At 49.6% G+C, this 20,873-nt stretch overlaps 1 protein-coding gene across 7 annotated transcripts in view; it reads left to right on the top strand.

Annotated features, from left to right (window-relative positions):
- ST3GAL2 (ST3 beta-galactoside alpha-2,3-sialyltransferase 2) overlaps positions 1 to 20,873 on the top strand; it is an 80,414-nt gene that overhangs the window by 47,701 nt on the left and 11,840 nt on the right. For all 7 annotated transcript variants that reach the window (XR_009758876.1, XM_061594627.1, XM_061594625.1 and 4 more), the window contains 2 exons: positions 15,360 to 15,539; positions 16,946 to 16,991. Coding sequence is in view for 6 of the 7 variants with exons in the window: in XM_061594627.1 (XP_061450611.1) it covers positions 15,360 to 15,539; positions 16,946 to 16,991 (226 nt within the window). In the remaining variant the exon portion in view is untranslated. The remainder of the gene's footprint in view (positions 1 to 15,359; positions 15,540 to 16,945; positions 16,992 to 20,873) is intronic.

Genomic DNA, 20,873 nt, shown 5'->3' with positions numbered 1-20,873 from the left:
ACCGCAGCCCAAATCTCCTGATGATGGCCCCCAGCGGCTTCACATAGATGTTGAATGACATGGGGAAGAGGATAGAACCCTGTGGCACTCCACAATTGAGAGGCCAAGGGTCTGAAACCTCCTCCCCCAATGCCACCCTTTGATGCCTGTCTGAGTGATAGGAACGGAGCCACCGTAAAACAGTGCCCCCTATTCCTAATCCCTCCAGGCGTTCTAAAAGGATACTGTGGTCAACGGTATCAAAAGCCACTGAGAGATCCAGGAGGACGAGGAAGGTGAATTCTCCCCTATCCAGCGCCCTCCTCATATCATCCACCAGAGCGACCAAGGCTGTTTCAGTTCCATGTCCAGTCCTGAAGCCCGATTGGAATGGATCCAGATAATCTGTTTCCTCCAAGTGTGTCTGTAACTGTTTGGCCACCACTCGCTCAATCACCTTGCCCAGAAATGGTAAATTAGAGACTGGGCGGAAGTTATTTAACTCTTGGGGATCCAAGGAGGACTTTTTTAAGATGGGCTTTATAACTGCCTCCTTGAGGGCTAATGGTAGTGCACCCTCTTCCAAGGATGCATTTACTATAGCCTTGATCCCTTCACACAGTCTCTCTTTGCAGCTCATAATGAGCCACGAGGGGCAAGGATCCAGCAGACAGGTGGTTGGCTTCACAGTCGAGAGCACCTTGTCCACTTCCTCAGAGGGAAGAGGCTGAAACCGATCCCACCGGACCGGAATGCAACTGGCCGGCTCTGGCTCACTTCCTGTATCCACGGCGTACGGAATCAAGCTCTTCAGGCACTCGATTTTATCGGCAAAGTGTTTCGCAAACGTGTCACAGGAGGCTTTAGACTGCTCCATGGGTTCCTGAAAAATGAGGGGATTGGTAAAAAGAAAGCTGAAAAACAAAGTCCAGAGGGTCACATCACTCGAAAATGCTTGGAAGTTGTTTAAAAACACTATATTAGAAGCTCAACTGGAGTGCGTACCGCAGATCAGAAAAGGTACCGCCAGGGCCAAGAAGATGCCAGCATGGTTAACGAGCAAAGTCAAGGAAGCTCTTAGAGGCAAAAAGTCTTCCTTCAGAAAATTGAAGTCTTGTCCGAATGAAGAAAATAAAAAAGAACACAAACTCTGGCAAAAGAAATGCAAGAAGACAATAAGGGATGCTAAAAAAGAATTTGAGGAGCACATTGCTAAGAACATAAAAACCAACAACAAAAAATTCTATAAATACATTCAAAGCAGGAGACCATCTAGGGAGACAATTGGACCCTTGGATGATAAGGGAGTCAAAAGTGTACTAAAGAACGATAAGGAAATTGCAGAGAAGCTAAATGAATTCTTTGCATCTGTCTTCACAGTGGAAGATATAGGGCAGATCCCTGAACCTGAACTAACATTTGCAGGAAGGGATTCTGAGGAACTGAGACAAATAGTGGTAACGAGAGAGGAAGTTCTAGGCTTAATGGACAATATAAAAACTGACAAATCACCGGGCCCGGATGGCATCCACCCGAGAGTTCTCAAAGAACTCAAATGTGAAATTGCTGATCTGCTAACTAAAATATGTAACTTGTCCCTCAGGTCCTCCTCCGTGCCTGAGGACTGGAAAGTGGCAAATGTAACGCCAATCTTTAAAAAGGGATCCAGAGGGGATCCCGGAAATTACAGGCCAGTTAGCTTAACTTCTGTCCCTGGAAAACTGGTAGAAAGTATTATTAAAGCTAGATTAACTAAGCACATAGAAGAACAAGCCTTGCTGAGGCAGAGCCAGCATGGCTTCTGCAGGGGAAAGTCCTGTCTCAGTAACCTATTAGAATTCTTTGAGAGTGTCAACAAGCATATAGATAGAGGTGATCCAGTGGACATAGTGTACTTAGACTTTCAAAAAGCGTTTGACAAGGTACCTCACCAAAGACTTCTGAGGAAGTTTAGCAGTCATGGAATAAGAGGAGAGGTCCTCTTGTGGATAAGGAATTGGTTAAGAACAGAAAGCAGAGAGTAGGAATCAACGGACAGTTCTCCCAATGGAGGGCTGTAGAAAGTGGAGTCCCTCAAGGATCGGTATTGGGACCTGTACTTTTCAACTTGTTCATTAATGACCTAGAATTAGGAGTGAGCAGTCAAGTGGCCAAGTTTGCTGACGACACCAAATTGTTCAGGGTTGTTAAAACAAAAAGGGATTGCGAAGAGCTCCAAAAAGACCTCTCCAAACTGAGTGAATGGGCAGAAAAATGGCAAATGCAATTCAATATAAACAAGTGTAAAATTATGCATATTGGAGCAAAAAATCTTAATTTCACATATACGCTCATGGGGTCTGAACTGGCGGTGACCGACCAGGAGAGAGACCTCGGGGTTGTAGTGGACAGCACGATGAAAATGTCGACCCAGTGTGTGGCACCTGTGAAAAAGGCAAATTCCATGCTAGCGATAATTAGGAAAGGTATTGAAAACAAAGCAGCCAATATCATAATGCCGTTGTATAAATCTATGGTGCAGCCGCATTTGGAATACCGTGTACAGTTCTGGTCGCCTCATCTCAAAAAGGATATTATAGAGTTGGAAAAGGTTCAGAAGAGGGCAACCAGAATGATCAAGGGAATGGAGCGACTCCCTTAAGAGGAAAGGTTGCAGCATTCGGGGCTTCTTAGTTTAGAGAAAAGGCGGGTCAGAGGAGACATGATAGAAGTGTATAAAATTATGCATGGCATTGAGAAAGTGGATAGAGAAAAGTTCTTCTCCCTCTCTCATAATACTAGAACTCGTGGACATTCAAAGAAGCTGAATGTTGGAAGATTCAGGACAGACAAAAGGAAGTACTTCTTTACTCAGCGCATAGTTAAACTATGGAATTGCTCCCACAAGATGCGGTAATGGCCACCAGCTTGGATGGATTTAAAAGAAGATTAGACAAGTTCATGGAGGACAGGGCTATCAATGGCTACTAGCCGTGATGGCTGTGCTGTGCCACCCTAGTCAGAGGCAGCATGCTTCTGAAAACCAGTTGCCGGAAGCCTCAGGAGGGGAGAGTGTTCTTGCACTCGGGTCCTGCTTGCGGGCTTCCCCCAGGCACCTGGTTGGCCACTGTGAGAACAGGATGCTGGACTAGATGGGCCACTGGCCTGATCCAGCAGGCTCTTCTTATGTTCTTATGTTCTTATGAACAACTGGACCGACCAGATTCCGGACCACTTGGAACAACCTCCTGGGACAGCACTCTGCAGATGCAGTAGAGGCAGCAAAGAATTCCTTCTTTGTGGCCTTTGTTGCCACCTGGTAGGCGGCTATTGCTGCTCTAACCAGTGTCCGATCGTCTTCAGAGCAAGATTTCCGCCACTGGCACTCTAGTCGTCTCATCTCCTGTCTCAGACCCCGGAGGCGTGGTGTATACCAGGGTGCTTTCTGAGCTCTATTCAGGGGGAGAGGACGTTTCGGAGCCACCCGGTCTATTGCCCTAGTGATCTCCCTATTCCACTCTGTCACCAGGGTTTCGACCGGGTGGCCTTCAGCCGGCTCCAAATCTCCCAGCGCATTCAGGAATCCTTTTGGATCCATCAGGCATCTGGGGCGGACCATCTTAATAGGTCCTTGTCCCCTCCGGAGGGAGTGTGGCATTGAGAGGTCCATATTTACCAGGTAGTGATCTGACCATGACACGGGGTTAGAAGAAACAGCCCCCATTCTCAGAGCACTTCCCTCCCCTTGCGAGACAAACACAAGGTCAAGAGCATGACCGGCTACATGGGTGGGCCCTATATTACTAAGGTTCAGTTCCCAGGAAGTCGTGGTTTCCATGAAATCCCGAGGGGCTCCAGTGAGGACGGTCTCGGCGTGCACATTGAAGTCCCCCAGAACCAACAGGTTGGGGGAGAGCATTCGTACACCCGAGACCACCTCAAGCACCTCGGTCAGGGAGTCTGCTGTGTTGCGGGGAGGACGGTACACAAGTAGAATCCCTAAACTGCCCTTTGGGCCCAACCTCCAGTACATGCAGTCAACAAACTTGGTCTCATGGAGAGGGGGCCTGGCAAAAACCAAAGACCCCCGATAGATGACTGCCATCCCCCCTCCCCGCCTACCAACCCTCGGCTGCTGTGCATATTGGAAACCAGCCGGGCACATGGCCTCCAGCATAGGAGCTGAGGCCTCGTCCAGCCAGGTCTCCGTAATACACACCAGGTCTGCGTTCTCATCCAAGATCATATCGTGGATGAGCGTTGTTTTCTGCACCACAGACCTGGGGCCTTACATCTCAAATGGGTTGTTCTGATCATGTTAGCTTTTCACATCCCTCTTTTCTCAGTTATGGCTGTTCATGGCTATCCTACCGCTTGCTGCCCACTCCACTGGGCAGAGCTTGATGGGTTGTCCTTGGGCTGTGTTGTTGTTTAACCCTCTTTCCAGTCACTCCTCCCCTGTTAGGCTCTTACAGGGATCTTATTGGGGGGAATGACGCAGAGCTTGGAAAAGTTACTTTTTTGAACTACAACTCCCATCAGCCCCAGTCAGCATGGCGCTGGCTGGGGCTGATGGGAGTTGTAGTTCAAAAAAGTAACTTTTCCAAGCTCTGGAATGAGAGAGGCTGGACATCTGCAGTTAGGCACGATTCGTGTAATATTTACTCAAGCAATAGGCACATGCACAGCTATTAGGGATGGGGGAGAATTTCCTGTAAATCGGATTTATTGCCACATTTTTACATAATCCAACAATCTGCTGTGTTTTCAGACCGGCATTGATTTCTAGCAGTGAGTTGCGACTGTCATCTGCACAGGTTTTTTTTAAAATCTTCTCTGAATTTTAACGTTGCTGTCTTTGTAATTGGCTTTCTTCTATGCTGATGCATTCGTAACTGCTGTCTAGGTGATAACGATCGCCATTTATATCCATTTAACCTCCCTTCAAATTTCTATTGGTTTTGTTAATTCTCAGAAACAAGGAAACAACCCAACTTTCTTTTTCTCCCCAGTTAAACTGTGGTACAGAGCAGACTTGGACAGGATTCCCCCACCCACCCACGCACCCACCCACGCACGCACCCACCCACGCTTTTGAATCTCTGCTGCAGCTCGTGTGTGTGTGATCTGTGATTGATTGTGTGGTGTGTGAGCGAGTGACTTATAAATTCCCTTAAAAAAAGGAGTTAAAATAAGCAGCAGTGCTCGATTTTTCAACAGTAAAAATTGCAAGTACTGCAAAACAACAAGAATAGTGAAATGGGGGGGGAGTCATCTTCAAGCAGCACATCAGCTTGAGGCAAGAGACAGACTCAGTGGGCAATTATCTGCCTAAGTGATACGTAAATAGGGACAAAAGTGGAACAAGTGCTTACAGCATAAGCATTTTCATTAGAAATTATGTTTTTTTAAATTTTAACACCCCCCAGTGGATCAGCAATTGCAAAAACAAACAGGAACAAAAAAAAATGTGGATCAGCAGCAAAAACCGGACGGTCAGAATTAAAACGGATAGGAACCAGCTAGTGAACCCCATCCCTGGTAGCTGTCTGCCTATCTAATAAGCTGTCCTGAAGTTTCAGACTCGCGTTCGCTAGGGCTTGCAGGGGAGGCTTCTCCTCTCTCCCCCTCCCCGCCCTTCTCCTCCATGGTGGCTTCTCTTGGTTGGCACCTGAGAGGCTTCTGCCATGTGGTGCAGTGAGAGGCTTCCTTCCTCCCTCTCTCCCTCCCTGTCCCTTTTTCTCCCCCTTTCCCAACTAGTGCCTCTGATATTCCAGAATGCTCTCCCAGCCCTCCTGGGTCGCTGGAAGAGCGTCGGCATCAAACACCTTCCTAGGCATTGGTACCAGCTTTCCTCGCCCCTTGGTCAAGCGTCAGATGTGCCAGGTTCTCCCTGCTTCTTCGTACAGCCATCAAGCCGGCTGCCTCATGCCTCCCCTGAGCTAACCCTGCCGGGCCAGACTGTGGCTAACAAGCCTTTCTGCTCTCCTCTTCCTGCTCAAGGTGGGCTTCTGGGCTTTCTTCGTTTACCTCATGCATCCTGCAGAGGCAGCAGGTGGGGTCATCTGCAGCCACTTTCCAAGCATTCCCTTCACAATCCCCCCCATTTCCCCCGAGCCTCTTGCAGCATAGCTAGGCCTACGGCCTTAGTAAGCTGATACTTTCTGAAATTCTAGCTTTAATTGGAAATAACTCCAACACCTTTGCCCTCTCTTGCATCGTGTATAGATATCTCTGCATCTGTGCCTCTTTTTTCCTTTTTCCTTTTTGAAAAAATATTTGGGACGTGTCCAAGAGCAGATGGTACCAGCCTTGGTTATTGTGTCTCATTGTGGGCAAAACAGAGACTTGTGTGGTTTTTGGTGAGGCAATATTCCTTTCCATTTGGGTTTTTAAATGTTTATTATTAATACTGATATCTTGTGCAAGAGTGATATTTACCCAACATCATTTGGCACAAGAGTGATAGAGAGGACTCACAGAAGACCTCTGTATTATTATTTTTTAAAAGCAGCCTCCAAAGTAAATCTCCACATTTGCTATGTGGAAGTCTTGTGAGAATAGCTCTTCCTAACTGGCTTGTCAACATTTGAATCTGCCTTCAGCATGCAACAGTTGGTGGAAATAGGCTTACTGGTATCATTTGGAAAGAAAATAGCCAGGTTGTGCTTGGCTGAGGAGCAAATGCAAGGGTGTGTGTGATGTGGTGACAGAGTCAGCCCACCAAGACGTCACTGTACATGGCAAACCACCCGTCCCAAAAATCTGCTGTGTCCCACTTCCATCCTAACAGCGACTGCAGATGTGTAACAGCTTGCTTTTTCTTACCAGATTTTCCACAGTAAGGGTCAGTCCATGTTAAATGTTAAAAAAAAGTACTGGCTGGATTTTGATGTCGTCAAGTGGTATGTGTTTTACGTGCCATCAACTCGATTATGACGTATGGTGACCCTGCCAATCGGCGACCTCCAGTAGCAGCAAGTGTCATCAAGTGGACACTGCGGAAAACATTTGTACGTGAGCAACAGTAAACTCCCATCTGGAAAGGGCCTTAAGTTGCATTAAAAAGGCATTGGGTGACTGTCAGAGGCTTGTCTTTCTTTCACTTTTTGAGAGAGAAACATTTGTGGCACCTTTTCTGGCTACTAAAAGTAACTGTGGCAGTGGACTGGCAAAGCGCTCTTGAGGCACCTGCCTGGCAGACAGCAGTTAGCAGCAGGCAATTGGTGACAGCCCTGGGGTTCCAGTTCTTGGCTGCACTGCAGCTATGCAGCCCATTTTCAGAAGTCTGCATTTAAAAACAACAACTCATGTTTGCTTTGCTAAAGTCTAATTGGGTTCATAAACTGAACGAGCCAATGGTGGGATTGCTCTGGCTGCAGAGAAGAAAGGGTCAAGGGACTGTTTCAGAAATGAGTCCAGTAGCCGGACGAAGCAAGTGCCGCTTTAAACCAACCCATAGGCAGAGCCTTGCAGACTGAAGGCTGCCGTTTCTGGAAGTGGGTGGGACTGACCTCCAAATTCAACATACCGAGCATCACCTGGGGGGATGGGCATTGTAGGATTGCTGCGGGAAGATGAATAATGTGCTTTTCTCTCCTGTTTTTCCCTTTTTAGACATTGGATTCCCTCCCACGCCTACCCTTACACCTGGTATAATTGTATTTTTTACTTTAATGCCCCCCTCCAACACCTCACTCTGAGCATTTCCTGCCTTTTTAAGACTGTTGTCAAGTAGGCGGGGACGCCTGTGTTTCTGCAGAGCATCTAACGCAGATGAGGGTGCTTTTTGCAAATCACACCTAAGTGCTGTGAGGATCCAGAGTGCTAATTCTGCCTCAAGCTGACGGTGAGAGAGCAAAGCCTTTCAGCAGGGTGAAGGGCCCAGGAGTCTGCCCCACGCCACCCCTCCGGACCCTCTTTGAGGGCATGAGGGCTGGATCCTCTGTCACTTTGCTGCCATTTAGTGGCGGATCTCTCAAAAGGCAGCTTGAGGGGAAGCCTGAAGGGCCCCTGGGAGTGGGCTACCACCACCACCCTGCCCTCTGGCTGGGAGCGAGATGCTTGCCTCTGGAACATCCTGCACCAAAGGCATCAGAAGAGCCCTGTGGCTGGATCAGGCCCATGGGGGGCACCTAGTCCAGCATCCTGTTCTCACAGTGGCCAACAAGATGCCCCCTATGGAAAGCCCACAAGCAAGCAGGACCTGAGCACAGGAGCTGCACTCTCCCCCCCTGCAGCTTCCAGCTGGGATGGATGGGGCTTGGCCTCTTTCTGGAGCCAGGATGCCGAGTGAATCTATGGAGGCCTCATCCTCTCCTGTCACAGTGACGCACTATCTGCAGTTCTGCCCCTGGCCAAGAGGGGCAGGGGTCATCAGTAGAGAACACCTGCCTGGCACTCTCGTTCAAGGTCCTCTGCAGAGGTGAACTTGCTGGACCATGCTTTACACAAGCTGGATTACACTGGCTAACGCTGAGAACATTTATATTTATATTAAAACCTTTACCCTGACCTTCTAGCACCTATCCACCATTCAGGGCAGCTTAACAACAATGTAAAATTGCAACACAGCTGTACAATATAAAGAATAAAACAATAAAAATGCTTAATATGCACATCATTAAAATCCATTTAAAAGCAGTAACAGCAGAGATCACAAGTAAAACTGACCTTGGCAGGCAAAACCCTGCAGGAATCGAACTGTTTTTACCAACCAGTGGCGGGCAGCCGGAGAGGGCCCTCCAAACTTCACGGGGCCAGGCATTCCACAGTACTAGGGCAGCCCTTGAAAAGGACCTTCCTTGCCTCTTCTCACCCTCAGCCATTCCTCCCCGCTCTGTAGGCCTCTGTAGGGGTTCTCTTTCTGATCTTAGGGAGTGGGCTGAATGATATGGGAGGAGAGATCCCTCAGGTATCCTGCCCCAAGTAACAGAGGACTTTAAAAGGTCGACAACAGCACTTTTGAGTTTGTTTATTATTTATTTATTTATTTGATTTATATCCCGCCCTTCCTCCTAGCAGGACCTCAGAAGGAGCTGAGCTCAACTCCCCAGGAGTTGAGCCCAGAAGCAAACTGGCAGCCAGTGCAGGCACTGCAGGTTGGGTCTAAGATGGTCCCAAGGGCGGACACCTGCCATCATCCTTGCTGCTGAATTTTGGGCCACCTGGAGCTTCCAAATAATAATAATAAAATTTTATTTTTAGGCCGCCTATCTGGCCGAATGAACGGCCACTCTAGGCGGCGTACATAGATTAAAATAAGATACAACATATAAATACAGTTCCAACATCAGTCTTCAAATAATCAACCCACCCACATCTGTACGTTATAAAATAAATTACCTAGGAATCCTGTATGCCCGCTGAAACAGCCACTTTTTTAATCCTTGGCAAAAACCTACCAGGGAGGGGGCATGGCGAAGATCACATGGGAGAGAGTTCCAGAGGGTGGGGGCCACAATCGAGAATGCCCTCTCTCTGGTCCGCACCAGCCTAGTTGTTTTCACTGGTGGGACCGAGAGAAGGTCTTGTGAGGCTAATCTCATCAGGCGGCATATTTGGTGATGCTGGAGGCGCTCCTTTAGATAAACTGGACTGAAACCGTATAGGGCTTTAAAGGTTAACACCAACATCTTGAATTGGGCTCGGTAGACAACTGGTAACCAGTGTAGGTCTTCTAGCACTGGAGTGATATGATCCCGGCAGCGGCCGTTCTTAATCAGCCGTGCCACCGCATTCTGTACCAGTTGTAATTTCCGAACCGTCTTCAAGGGTAGCCCAACGTAGAGTGCATTACAGTAGTCTAAGCGAGAGGAGACCAGGGCATGCACTACCCGTGGGAGCAGATGGACCGGAAGATAAGGTTGCAGCCTCTGTATCAGATGTAATTGATACCAAGCTGCCCGGCTCACTGCTAACACCTGAGCCTCCATGGACAGCTGGGAGTCAAGAATGACCCCGAGGCTGCGAACCTGGTCCTTTAGGGGCAATCTTACCCCATTCAACACCAGGTCGATATCTCCCAATCTTCTCTTGTCTCCCACAAGCAGTACCTCGGTCTTGTTGGGGTTCAGTTTCAGCCTGTTTCCTCCCATCCATTCACTTACGGACTCCAGGCACTTGGAAATGGTATCCACAGCCAACTCCGGTGAGGACTTAAATGAGAGATAGAGCTGAGTGTCATCCGCATGTTGGTGGCACTGCAGCCCAAATCTCCTGATGATGGCCCCCAGCGGCTTTACATAGATGTTAAATAGCATGGGAGAGAGGATAGAGCCCTGTGGCACACCACAATTGAGAGGCCAAGGGTCTGAAACCTCATCCCCCAATGCTACCTGTTGATGCCTGTCTGAGAGATAGGAACGGAACCACCGTAAAACAGTGCCTCCAATTCCCATTCCCTCCAGGTGGCCCAGGAGGATACCGTGGTCAACGGTATCAAAAGCCGCTGAGAGATCCCGGAGGACGAGGAATGAGTGTTCTCCCCTATCCAACACCCTCCTCAAATCATCCACTAGAGCGACCAAGGCTGTTGCAGTTCCATGACCAGTCCTGAAGCCCGATTGGAATGGATCTAAGTAATCTGCTTCCTCCAAGTGTGTCTGTAACTGTTTGGCCACCACACGTTCGATCACCTTGCCCAAAAATGGTAGCTTGGAGAGTGGGCGAAAGTTATTCAAATCTTGGGGATCCAAGGAGGGCTTTTTCAAGATGGGCTTTATTACCGCCTCCTTGAGGGCAGATGGCAATGCACCCTCTTCCAAGGAAGCATTTACCACCGCCTTGATCCCATCGCTCAGTCTCTCTCTGCAGCCCACAATGAGCCATGTAGGGCAAGGGTCAAACAAACAAGTGGTCGGTCTCACAGTAGAGAGCACCTTGTCCACTTCCTCAGAGGGAAGAGGCTGAAACCGATCCCATTGGACCGGATAGCAACTGGCCGTCTCTGGCCTGCTTCCTGTGTCCACGGCGTACGGAATCGAGCTCTTCAGACAATCGATTTTATCAGCAAAATGTTTTGCAAACGCGTCACAGGAGGCTTTAGAGTGCTCCATGGGGTCCTGAGCAACTGGACCGACCAGGCTACGGACCACCTGGAACAACCTCCTGGGACAACATTCTGCGGATGCAATAGAGGCAGCAAAGAAATCTCTCTTTGCTGCCTTTGTTGCCACTTGGTAGGCCGCTATTGCTGCTCTAACCCGTGTCCGATCGTCTTCGGAGTGAGATTTCCGCCACCGACGTTCTAGTCGTCTCACCTCCTGCCTCAGACCCCGCAGACATGGTGTATACCAAGGTGCGGTTTGAGTTCTATTCAGGGGGAGAGGACGTTTCGGAGCCACCCGGTCTATTGCCCTGGTGATCTCCCTATTCCACTCTGTCACCAGGGTTTCGACTGGGCGACCTTCAGACAGCTCCAAATCTCCCAGCGCCATCAGGAATCCTTCTGGCTCCATCAGGCGTCTGGGGCAGACCATCCTAATAGGTCCCTGTCCCCTGCAGAGGGTGTGCGGCAATAAGAGGTCCATATTCACCAGATAGTGATCTGACCATGACACGGGGTTCGAAGAAATAGCCCCCATTTTCAGAGCACTGCCTCCCCCTCCCGAGACAAATACAAGGTCGAGAGCATGACCGGCTACATGGGTGGGCCCAAAATTACTAAGGTGCAGTTCCCAGGAAGTCATGGTTTCCATGAAATCTCGAGGGGCTCCTATGAGATCCGTCTCAGCATGCAGGTTAAAGTCCCCCAAAACCAGCAGGTTAGGAGAGAGGACCCGCACACCCGAGACCACCTCGAGCACCTCGGTCAGGGAGTCAGCTGTGCAGCGGGGCGGGCGGTACACAAGGAGAATCCCTAAACTGCCCTTAGGGCCCAACCTCCAGTACATCCAGTCAACAAACTTGGTCTCATGGAGGGGGGGTCTGGCAAAAATCAAGGAGCTCCGATAAATAACCGCCACTCCCCCTCCCCGCCTACCAATCCTCGGCTGCTGCGCGTACTGGAAACTGGCTGGACACATGGCCCCAAGCACAGGAGCTGAGGCCTCATCCAGCCAGGTCTCCGTAATGCACATCAGGTCTGCGTTCTCATCCATGATCATGTCGTGGATGAGAGATGTTTTCTGTACTACAGACCTGGCATTACACAACAGCAGTCGAAGATTGGTTGGAGCTGTACATCCCCCAGTTACCTTCTGGTGGTGGGCAGGCCCGGAACAGGGGATAGATATTACGCATCTATCCCTTGTTCCCCGATACTGGCCTGGCCTGCCTCTCACACCTCTCCAGCATCTGCCGCCTAGCCTCTTAATGTTGTGGCTTCCCACCCTCCCTACATGGACCCTCTCCGCTCTGCACATGTCCCCCTCCCGCCTGGGCCTCAACAGAATCCCTCACCCCCCCCAACAATCCACGCAAGTTATCAAAATCTGTTATTGACCACCTCCCTGCACGGTCCAGTTCTTCCAAGGCAGTCAGAACTGGCATATTAATGGCACTCTTTCCCTTTCCCTTGAGTACAAGCCACAAGAGGGCAGGCAGGCAGCACCCTGATCTATCACTCCACGTTCTTACTCCACCACCTCAACCACTCCAGGAACGCCGACGCCACAGCAACCCGGCAACGGAGAACACTCGCGGCCACCTGGAGGCGCAGGCCCGGATGCCCACCAGGCCCAAAATGCCTCAACGCGATCCCCCTCGTCAACATAGGGCCACGCCCCCACCTTGGCTGCTCTCCACGGCGTTCCTTCGTCTCTGCCGGGTCAACTCTCTACACCAAGGCAGGGAGACAGGTCACACCCCACCTCCAACCGCCCTCTACAGCACTCCCCAGTAGAGACTCATGTAGGGGGCATTGATGGTATTTGCTGGATCTTGCCTTGAGGTTGCTGGGGATGAGGTAGACGTGTTGCACGCTTCCTTGGTGCTCAGCCCTGTTACGTCCACGGTGTGAATGGGAAGCCCCAAAATGGAGATCCCAACCTGTTGTCTAGGTAAATGTGAGATGCAGGGCTTATTTTTAAGATCTTTGGAACGGTGGTACTGTTGAGGTTGAGTCTGGATTGTGTAGGCAGCTGTCTAAGGAGAACGAGGAACCAGGAGGTCAAAGCCACAGAACAAGCCAGGAGACTTGGCCACGGACAAAGCAGAGCAATCCAGAAGTCAGAGAGGGAAACAAAGGCAGAGTCTGGACCAAAAGGAGAAACCAAAGTTCTCCGCAGGGGGAAGACCGTGTTGTTCAGACAAGGCCTAGCTGACACAGGAGGTCCTTTCTGTCTAGGAAAGTCCAGCCTGGGTGGGCAAGGTCAGCTAGGGACCTGGGTAGCTGATGCTCCAGCCCAGGGGTTGCTAATGTGGCACCTTCCACACAGACTCCTGCTCCCATCAGCCACAGCCATCTGGCTTCTAGTGGTGGTGGTTGTTGTGAATGTCTGCATTTATCAGTTGCTTTTTCACAAAAAGTTTCCCAAGGTGACTTACACAATGGTCGAGAATGATAGGAGTTGTAGTCCAAAAGTGTCTGGAGGGCACCACTCAGTGGTTAGAGCGCCCTGCTGTGCAGGCAGAAGGTCCCAGGGTCAATCCCTGACAGCGTTTCCAGGCAGGGCTGAGAGGGGACCCCTTGTCTGAAACTGGGGTGTGGGGGGCAGCACTTGCTGTAGGGCAAAATCTCCCTGCTCTGGTTATGGTAGTCAGGTGCAGACTGGTCTGTTTTTTTACATTTCTGTAAAATGCTCATGGAACCTTGCCAAAAGTTGCTGTTATCAACCAGCTATTTAAATAGCTTAAAATCTCAACTCAAGTCATACAAGGCAACAAATTTAATCATTTCATGGTCCCACAGTAAAAAATTCCTGTTACTCATATAACTCAATAAGAGTAGCCGTCAACCGCCCTCCACGCACGCTCAGCATAGCCCTCTTGCTCTTGACAGAGCTGTAACCCACCCTGAGCCTTATAGGGGGGAGATTAGGGGTGCTTCCTCAGTGGGCATTTGCTGTGGAATAGATGCGGTGACTTTTTGCATGAGATCTACATGCTGCTGCTGCCGCCGCCGCCGCCGCCACCGCCATGTTCTCTCCCTCCTGTGCTTTTCCTGTACTGCTTCCATCTTTTCTTAGACTACAATACGTCTGATTAGTTGTTTTAAAAAATCTGAACTGGAGGGTGTAGATTGCCTGAGTGCTTCTCTCCTGCCTGCTTTTTGTGTCCTCAGCTGGTGTGTGACACATAACCGGGGGTGAGTGGGAATGGGGAACTTTCAGCTGCAAGTCAGCAAGCAGCTTTGTGTCTTCCTTTAGAAAGGGGTGCCGACAGGGGGAGTCTGTTGTCTTTGTCAGTTGATGGGCCTCGTGATCCCTACTCTCTTCCCTGGTTTCTGCATAGTTCTGCAAATGACATCCTTGCATACCTTGGCCCAGTTGCAGCAATGTCTTGAGTTTCGGAGCGTGAGGTCCCCTTTCTGATCTCCTGGATAATTACGGTGTCCTTTGCAGCCAAGCGTCTCACTGCCTCAAGGCATGGGGTAGAGTCTCATCTGTTCAGCCTGGCTTTTTGGATCTTTCAACATGTTATGGTTGTGACATCCAAATTATTGCTTGTTCTTCCACCAGCTCTATCCTGGCTTCTGTAGTAGTCAGTCAATGAGCATCTTCTCTGAGGAGCTTCTAGTTCCTTAGCTGGGTAGGAGGGGGCCAGTTGTCCTTGAGATCACTTGTCCATCCAGATATCCTCATTGGACGTCTCTCCTTACCATTATCACCTTTTCTAGTAGTGACAACAGCCTGGATGAAGAGTCAGCTTGCACCGCATGTCCATGGCTCTGGCATGGGATGAAGTGGTATGACTTCCTACAGCCCGAGGAGTGAAGGAAGATCTCTCTCTCCCTCACTCACCTCTGCATTAAGAAGGGTGATTGATAAGACCACAGTGATGTCTTCCTTGGATGAAAGCCAAGCACTCCAGATCACCCTGTTCTAAATTAGCTTCTCCTGGGGGGGGAGGAGGCAGGGATGAGCTGTTTCTGTGACCTGCATTTGTACATAACACCCACTCAAAGTTTTACTTGCAAATGGATTCACCAGGGGTGTGTGTGTCTGACATCAGGATTGGCTAAAACTGGAGTGCAACTCTTGCTCTTTGCAGAGTCTGCTGAGGATAGGCTGAGTTGTGTTCGCTGCGGCAGAACCTTTGGCCATCAAGTGGAGCTTTCAAAGAGGCTGTAATTTTTCACTGGATGCTCTTATCATAGGCTTGTAAATGCTAAACAGGCACTCCCCAGAAAGAACTTCCTGGGGCTCAGGGGAATGAGCTGAGCTGCAATATTTCCGATAATAAAATGATCCAGACAACAATTTCAGTAAGCACTCTTCCCACCACCCTTTTCTCTGCAGAATGAACCAAGCTCCCACAGTGGGCTTTGAGGCAGATGTTGGGAGTAGGACAACCCATCACTTCATGTACCCAGAAAGTGCCAAGAACCTGCCAGCCAACGTCAGCTTTGTTCTAGTGCCCTTCAAAGCCCTGGACCTGCTGTGGATCGCGAGCGCCTTGTCGACTGGCCAGATCCGATTGTATGTATCCCTCCAGGGAGGCAAAGGGGGTGGCCAGTGGCCGGCAGGCACTCTGTACAACAGACTCTGACATTGTCAGCGGGTGGGCTGGTTCTTATGCCTTAAATCCTTTCTCGACCGTTCCAAAGGATGACTGTCTTAGTTAGCATGGTGAGGACCAGCTGGGGGTCTTACCAAATTTTATTCAATATATGGTTCAAAGTTTTGCCTTGAGGAAAACAAAAGATAAGTGGAATACACATTCCACACTTGAATGTTAGATACAAAATCCAAATGAGATATGCAATGCTACCTGTATTTGAATGTTTGTGCTTTGTGACAGCTGAGCCTCAATGCCAGCTGGAACCAATTTTTGGAGAGGAGCAGGACTGACAGGAGGTGCCTGCAGAATAGAACAGCACTTCCTGGTTGGCACTTCCTGGGCTAGTGGATTAGCGATTACTCCAACTCTGTAGCCAAAATCTTGACTGGTAAACTATAAACTCTGTGGGGATTTCCACCTAATCCTTCCCCCAACTTCCAGTGTCCACCTTCCTGGCTGCCGGATAAGGAGGATTTCCGAGGAGGAGGGTAGCCATGTCTGTGTTCGACCTCCTCTTGTTCCTTCAGATCAGCCTTCCCCAACCTGGTGCCCTGCAGCTGTTTTGGATTCCACTCCTCAGCAGTCCCAGCCAGCGCAGCTGGAGGATGCTGGGCCTGATGGAAGTTGTTAACCCAAACATCTGGAAGACACAAGGATCAAGCTGTCTTAAAGATGCAAGAGAAGGCCAGGCTGGCTTCCTGTTTGCTTTTGTGGCTTTTTGGACTCATTGGCTGCTGTCTGGCAGCTTTTTTGTTTTCCAGGCAGCCTCCCAAGGCCCTGTCCCCTCCCCTCCCCGTGCCCTGATGAGCCTGTGTCTGTGGGGTACAGCCCACATGATGCTTGTCACTCCCCCCTTCCTTCCCTTCCCTGCTGCCCCTGGAGCTTCTCAGTCAATGTGAAATAATTATTTTTAGAACTTTAATATCGGAGGGAGAACAATCCTTCAGGCCAGAGAACTTGTTAGCAAGGATCCTCAAATCTTGCTATGGATCCCAGTCTTTTGTTGGTCCTTTTTTGGTGGCTGGGGGGGGGGAGGGAATGGAAGAGAATTGTGTTCTGCGCTCTGTACATGAAACTGCAGAATTGCCTGTTTCAGTTTTGGGGTGTCCCGGCACCCAGACTTTCACTGTGGTGTTCCTTGCGCCTGTTGGCACCCAGTCCCCCTCTTCCTTTAAAAGGTGCCTAGACGTGTGACAGAAACGGGGGGGGAGGCATTTGACAATGCTGCTATGTCACCCCCTTCCCCCGCCACACGGAGGCACTCCCTTTGGGGAAGGGATGAGCATCTCATTCTCGCCCTCTCTCTCTCCTGTTTCTCCTGTAGCACTTACGCACCTGTGAAACCTTTCCTTCGGGTGGACAAAGAGAAGGTAAGGCTGGCCCTTGGCTGCTTCTTTACACTATGGCTGAGGATAGGGTGGAACCTTCTGAAAATCTTGTGGTCAATTTTTTCTCAGTTCTCTTCTCTCTCCTTAATCTTGATGAGAATCATGTGTTTTTTACTGGCTCTGCTAAATTATATGCATATTATATGCATCATTATACATGCATTGTATGCACACACACTCCAGGTTTCCTAAAATAACCAGATATATAAAAGAATGCATATAACTGTATAAAAATACTTCCATATTAAATAAAATTATGTTGCGGAAATATAGTATCACACAGGCTTGACTCTTGTATGTATAAGAGCATCAGAGTGTCAGTGATGAAAGATGTTCTGTGAGGCCGACAAGTTATGAGTGAAACAGCATGACCATGCCTACTGTGTGGTGCTGAAGACCCTGGAGAACTGCTTGTCTGCCTCTATCGCATCCTCAAGCAGCCATCCAGTGGAGCATTTTCGTATTATCCAGGGTCTGTTAACATCAACTCTAGGAAATGGAGTTTTAAGGCCCACTGTGAATTGTTTGCAAGGCACTTTGAGGTTTAAGTTGCTCGCCTCCGCAGCAGTCTTGATGCCCCACCTACATCTACTGTAGTTCTCAGTGGGATGTCCAGTGCAACATCTGCTGCAACTTCTTGGGATCAGTTTCAGTTGATGTGGCCTGATGACAAGGTGCTTGCAACAATGCAGCGAGCAATGTGTCCTCTTGACTCTTGCCGTTCTTGGCTTATTAAAGCTTGCCGAGGGGGTATGACTGAGTGGATCCAGAGTGTGGCCAACATTATTTTATTATTTTTATTTATTATTTTTATTTTATTAAATTTTTATACCGCCCCACTAGCATAGCTCTCTGGGCGGTGAACAACAAGCAGTACAAATATATACAATAAAATCCAATAATACCATACAGCAAAAGTACAGAGAATGAAAGATCTAAAAACAATTACAACACACTTTAAAACTGAATTAAGTTAAATTAAAAGCCCTAGAAAAGAGGAAGGTTTTAACCTGGCGCCGAAAAGACAGCAGCGTTGGCACCAAGCGGACCTCATCGGGGAGACTGTTCCACAGTTCGGGGGCCACCACTGAGAAGGCCCTAGTTCTTGTTACCACCCTCCGAGCTTCTCTGTGGGTCGGAGCTCGGAGGAGGGCCTTCGATGTCGAGCGCAGTGTACGGGCAGGTTCATATTGGGAGAGGCGTTCCAACAAGTATTGTGGTCCCGCGCCGTACAACGCTTTATAGGTCAATACCAGCACTTTGAATCTGGCTCGGAAGCAAATTGGAAGCCAGTGCAAGCGGGCCAGAAGAGGTGTTATGTGTTCGGACCGCTTGGTCCTCGTTATCAATCTGGCAGCCGCGTTTTGCACAAGCTGTAGCTTCTGAACTGTCTTCAGAGGCAGCCCTACGTAGAGCGCATTGCAGTAATCCAATTGCGAGGTTACCAGAGCATGTACCACTGATGTGACGTCCTCCCTGCTCAGATAGGGATGTAGCTGGGCTACCAACCGAAGATGGTAGAACGCATTCCATGCCACCGAGGCTACTTGAGCCTCCAGTGACAGGGAAGGATCTAAAAGAACTCCCAGACTACGAACCCGCTCCTTTAGGGGGAATGTAACCCCATCCAGGACAGGGTATATATCCACCGTCTGATCAGAGAAACCGCGTACCAACAGCATCTCAGTCTTGTCTGGATTGAGCCTCAGTTTGTTAGCTCTCATCCAGTCCATTATCGAGGCCAGGCAACGGTTCAGCACATTGACAGCCTCACCTGAAGAGGATGAAAAGGAGAAGTATAATAATTATTATTATTTATTGCATTTATATACAGCCCCACAGCTGAAGCTCTCTGGGCGGTTTACAACAAAAACATTAAAAACAAATATACAATTAAAAAAAAAACATTTTAAAAAAGCAATTTAAAAACACAGGTTAAAATGCCTGGGTGAAGAGGAAAGTTTTGACCTGGCACCGAAAAGATCATAGAATCATAGAGTTGGAAGGGGCCTTGTAGGCCATCGAGTCCAACCCCCTGCTCACAGCAGGAAATCCACAGCTAGAGCATCTCCCGCAGATAGCTGTCCAGATACCAGTGTTGGCACTAGGCGCACCTTGTCAAGAAGATCAGTGCCCGGAGGAGGAAGGGAAACACCACCATTCAGGGAGGGAGAGCCATTTGCTGCTGCTGCCTGCCTGCTTGCTTGCTTGTTGCTCGGCTACCACCACCACTGCCCTCTCCCTGTTGGACTTCTGCTCTGCAGAGGTCACGCCTGGCAGGACCAGGCCCCAGGTACTCAGCCAGCTGTTGCTGATTTCGTCCACCTGACCCTTCTCTGGAGGGGATACATAAGCCGGCTGACTGAGGAGGCTCCTGCTTTACCTGCCTTTTTGTGGGTCTTCAGTCATGTGCCTGGGAGGCAGGACTCAGAGCCAAGTGGGGAGATTTGAGGGGGCCTCAATCAGTGTAGAGATGGGTAGAGGGAGATATGGCGTTGTGAGGAGGACTTGCCAGGAAAGGGGAACGCGGCCCAGGCAGTTAACGGCTGTGCCTTATTCTGGTCCTCCCCACGCCCACAGGTTTGTTGGTTGCCCTATCAGCCAGCTCTCAGACCTCTGGATGCTGCTCCTAAACGCCAGATTGGTACATAATAAGATCTCCCTCATTCATTATTTAATTGTGGATGAGGCAGCCAATCTGGCTTGTATAACTGAGATCTGGCATGTATAACTGAGACCTGGGTGGGTGAGCAGGAAGGAGTCAGTCTCTCCCAGCTATGTCCACCAGGGTACCTGGTTCAGCATCAGGGTAGACCTGAGGGCCAGGGAAGGGGGTTGCTGTGGTCTATAGGAGCTCCATCTCCCTCTGCAAGCACCCTGTCCATGTGACTACTGGTCTGGAGTGTTTGCACCTTATGCTGGGTCAGCAGGACAGACTGGGGATTCTGTTGGTGTACTGCCCACCCCACTGCCCAACAGGCTCCCTAGCTGAGCTGACAGAGGTGGTCTCGGGTGTACTGTTGAGATCTGTCGGGAATGCTTTGTTTTGGATTCCTGCAATGAGCAGGGGATTGGACTTGATGGCCTTATAGGCCCCTTCCAACTCTATGATTCTATATGATTCTGGGGAATGTCAACATCCACATTGAGGCCACCTTATCCGGGGCGGCTCAGGATTTCATGGTCTCCATGACAACCATGGGACTGTCCCAACATGCCATTGGTCCAACACATGTAGCAGGGCATACTCTAGACTTGATTTTTGCAACTGGACATGGAGATGGTGATTTGAATGGGGGGGGGCTTATATCAGTTCCTTTGTCATGGACAGATCACTGCTTGCCGAAGTTTAGACTTACAGCGGCTTTTCCCCTCCTGCAAGGGTGGGGAACCTATTAAGCTGGTCCGCCTCCAGAGAATAATGGATCCGGATGGTTTCCAAAGGGCGCTGGGGAGTTTTCCGGCTGATAGGGCTGGCGCTGCTGTCGAAATCCTGCTTGGACTGTGGAATACAGAAATGACCCAGGCGGTTGACACGATTGCTCCCGAGTGCCCTCTCCTGTGTAGAGCTCGTACGGCTCCATGGTATACCCCAGAGCTGAGAGCGATGAAACAATATAGGAGACGGCTTGAGTGCAGATGGAGATGAACTCCTGGTGGATGCAGTTATACACTGGTAAGTGCCTATGGTAAGCTGTATTTAGGGGCAGTAAGAGCAGCAAAAATATATATATTTTGCTGCCACTATCAAATCATCAATCTGCCGCCCAGCGGAGCTCTTCAGAATTGTCCGGGGGCTATTATACTCTGGCCCCAGGGACATGGTAGAACCATCTCAGGCCCGCTGTAATGAATTTGCTAGGC

This window comes from Rhineura floridana, chromosome 13 (assembly GCF_030035675.1).
Source record: "Rhineura floridana isolate rRhiFlo1 chromosome 13, rRhiFlo1.hap2, whole genome shotgun sequence".
In the NCBI taxonomy this organism is placed as follows: domain Eukaryota; kingdom Metazoa; phylum Chordata; class Lepidosauria; order Squamata; family Rhineuridae; genus Rhineura; species Rhineura floridana.
Note: the sequence above shows the minus strand (reverse complement) of the source record. Positions and strands in the feature narration are given on the sequence as shown.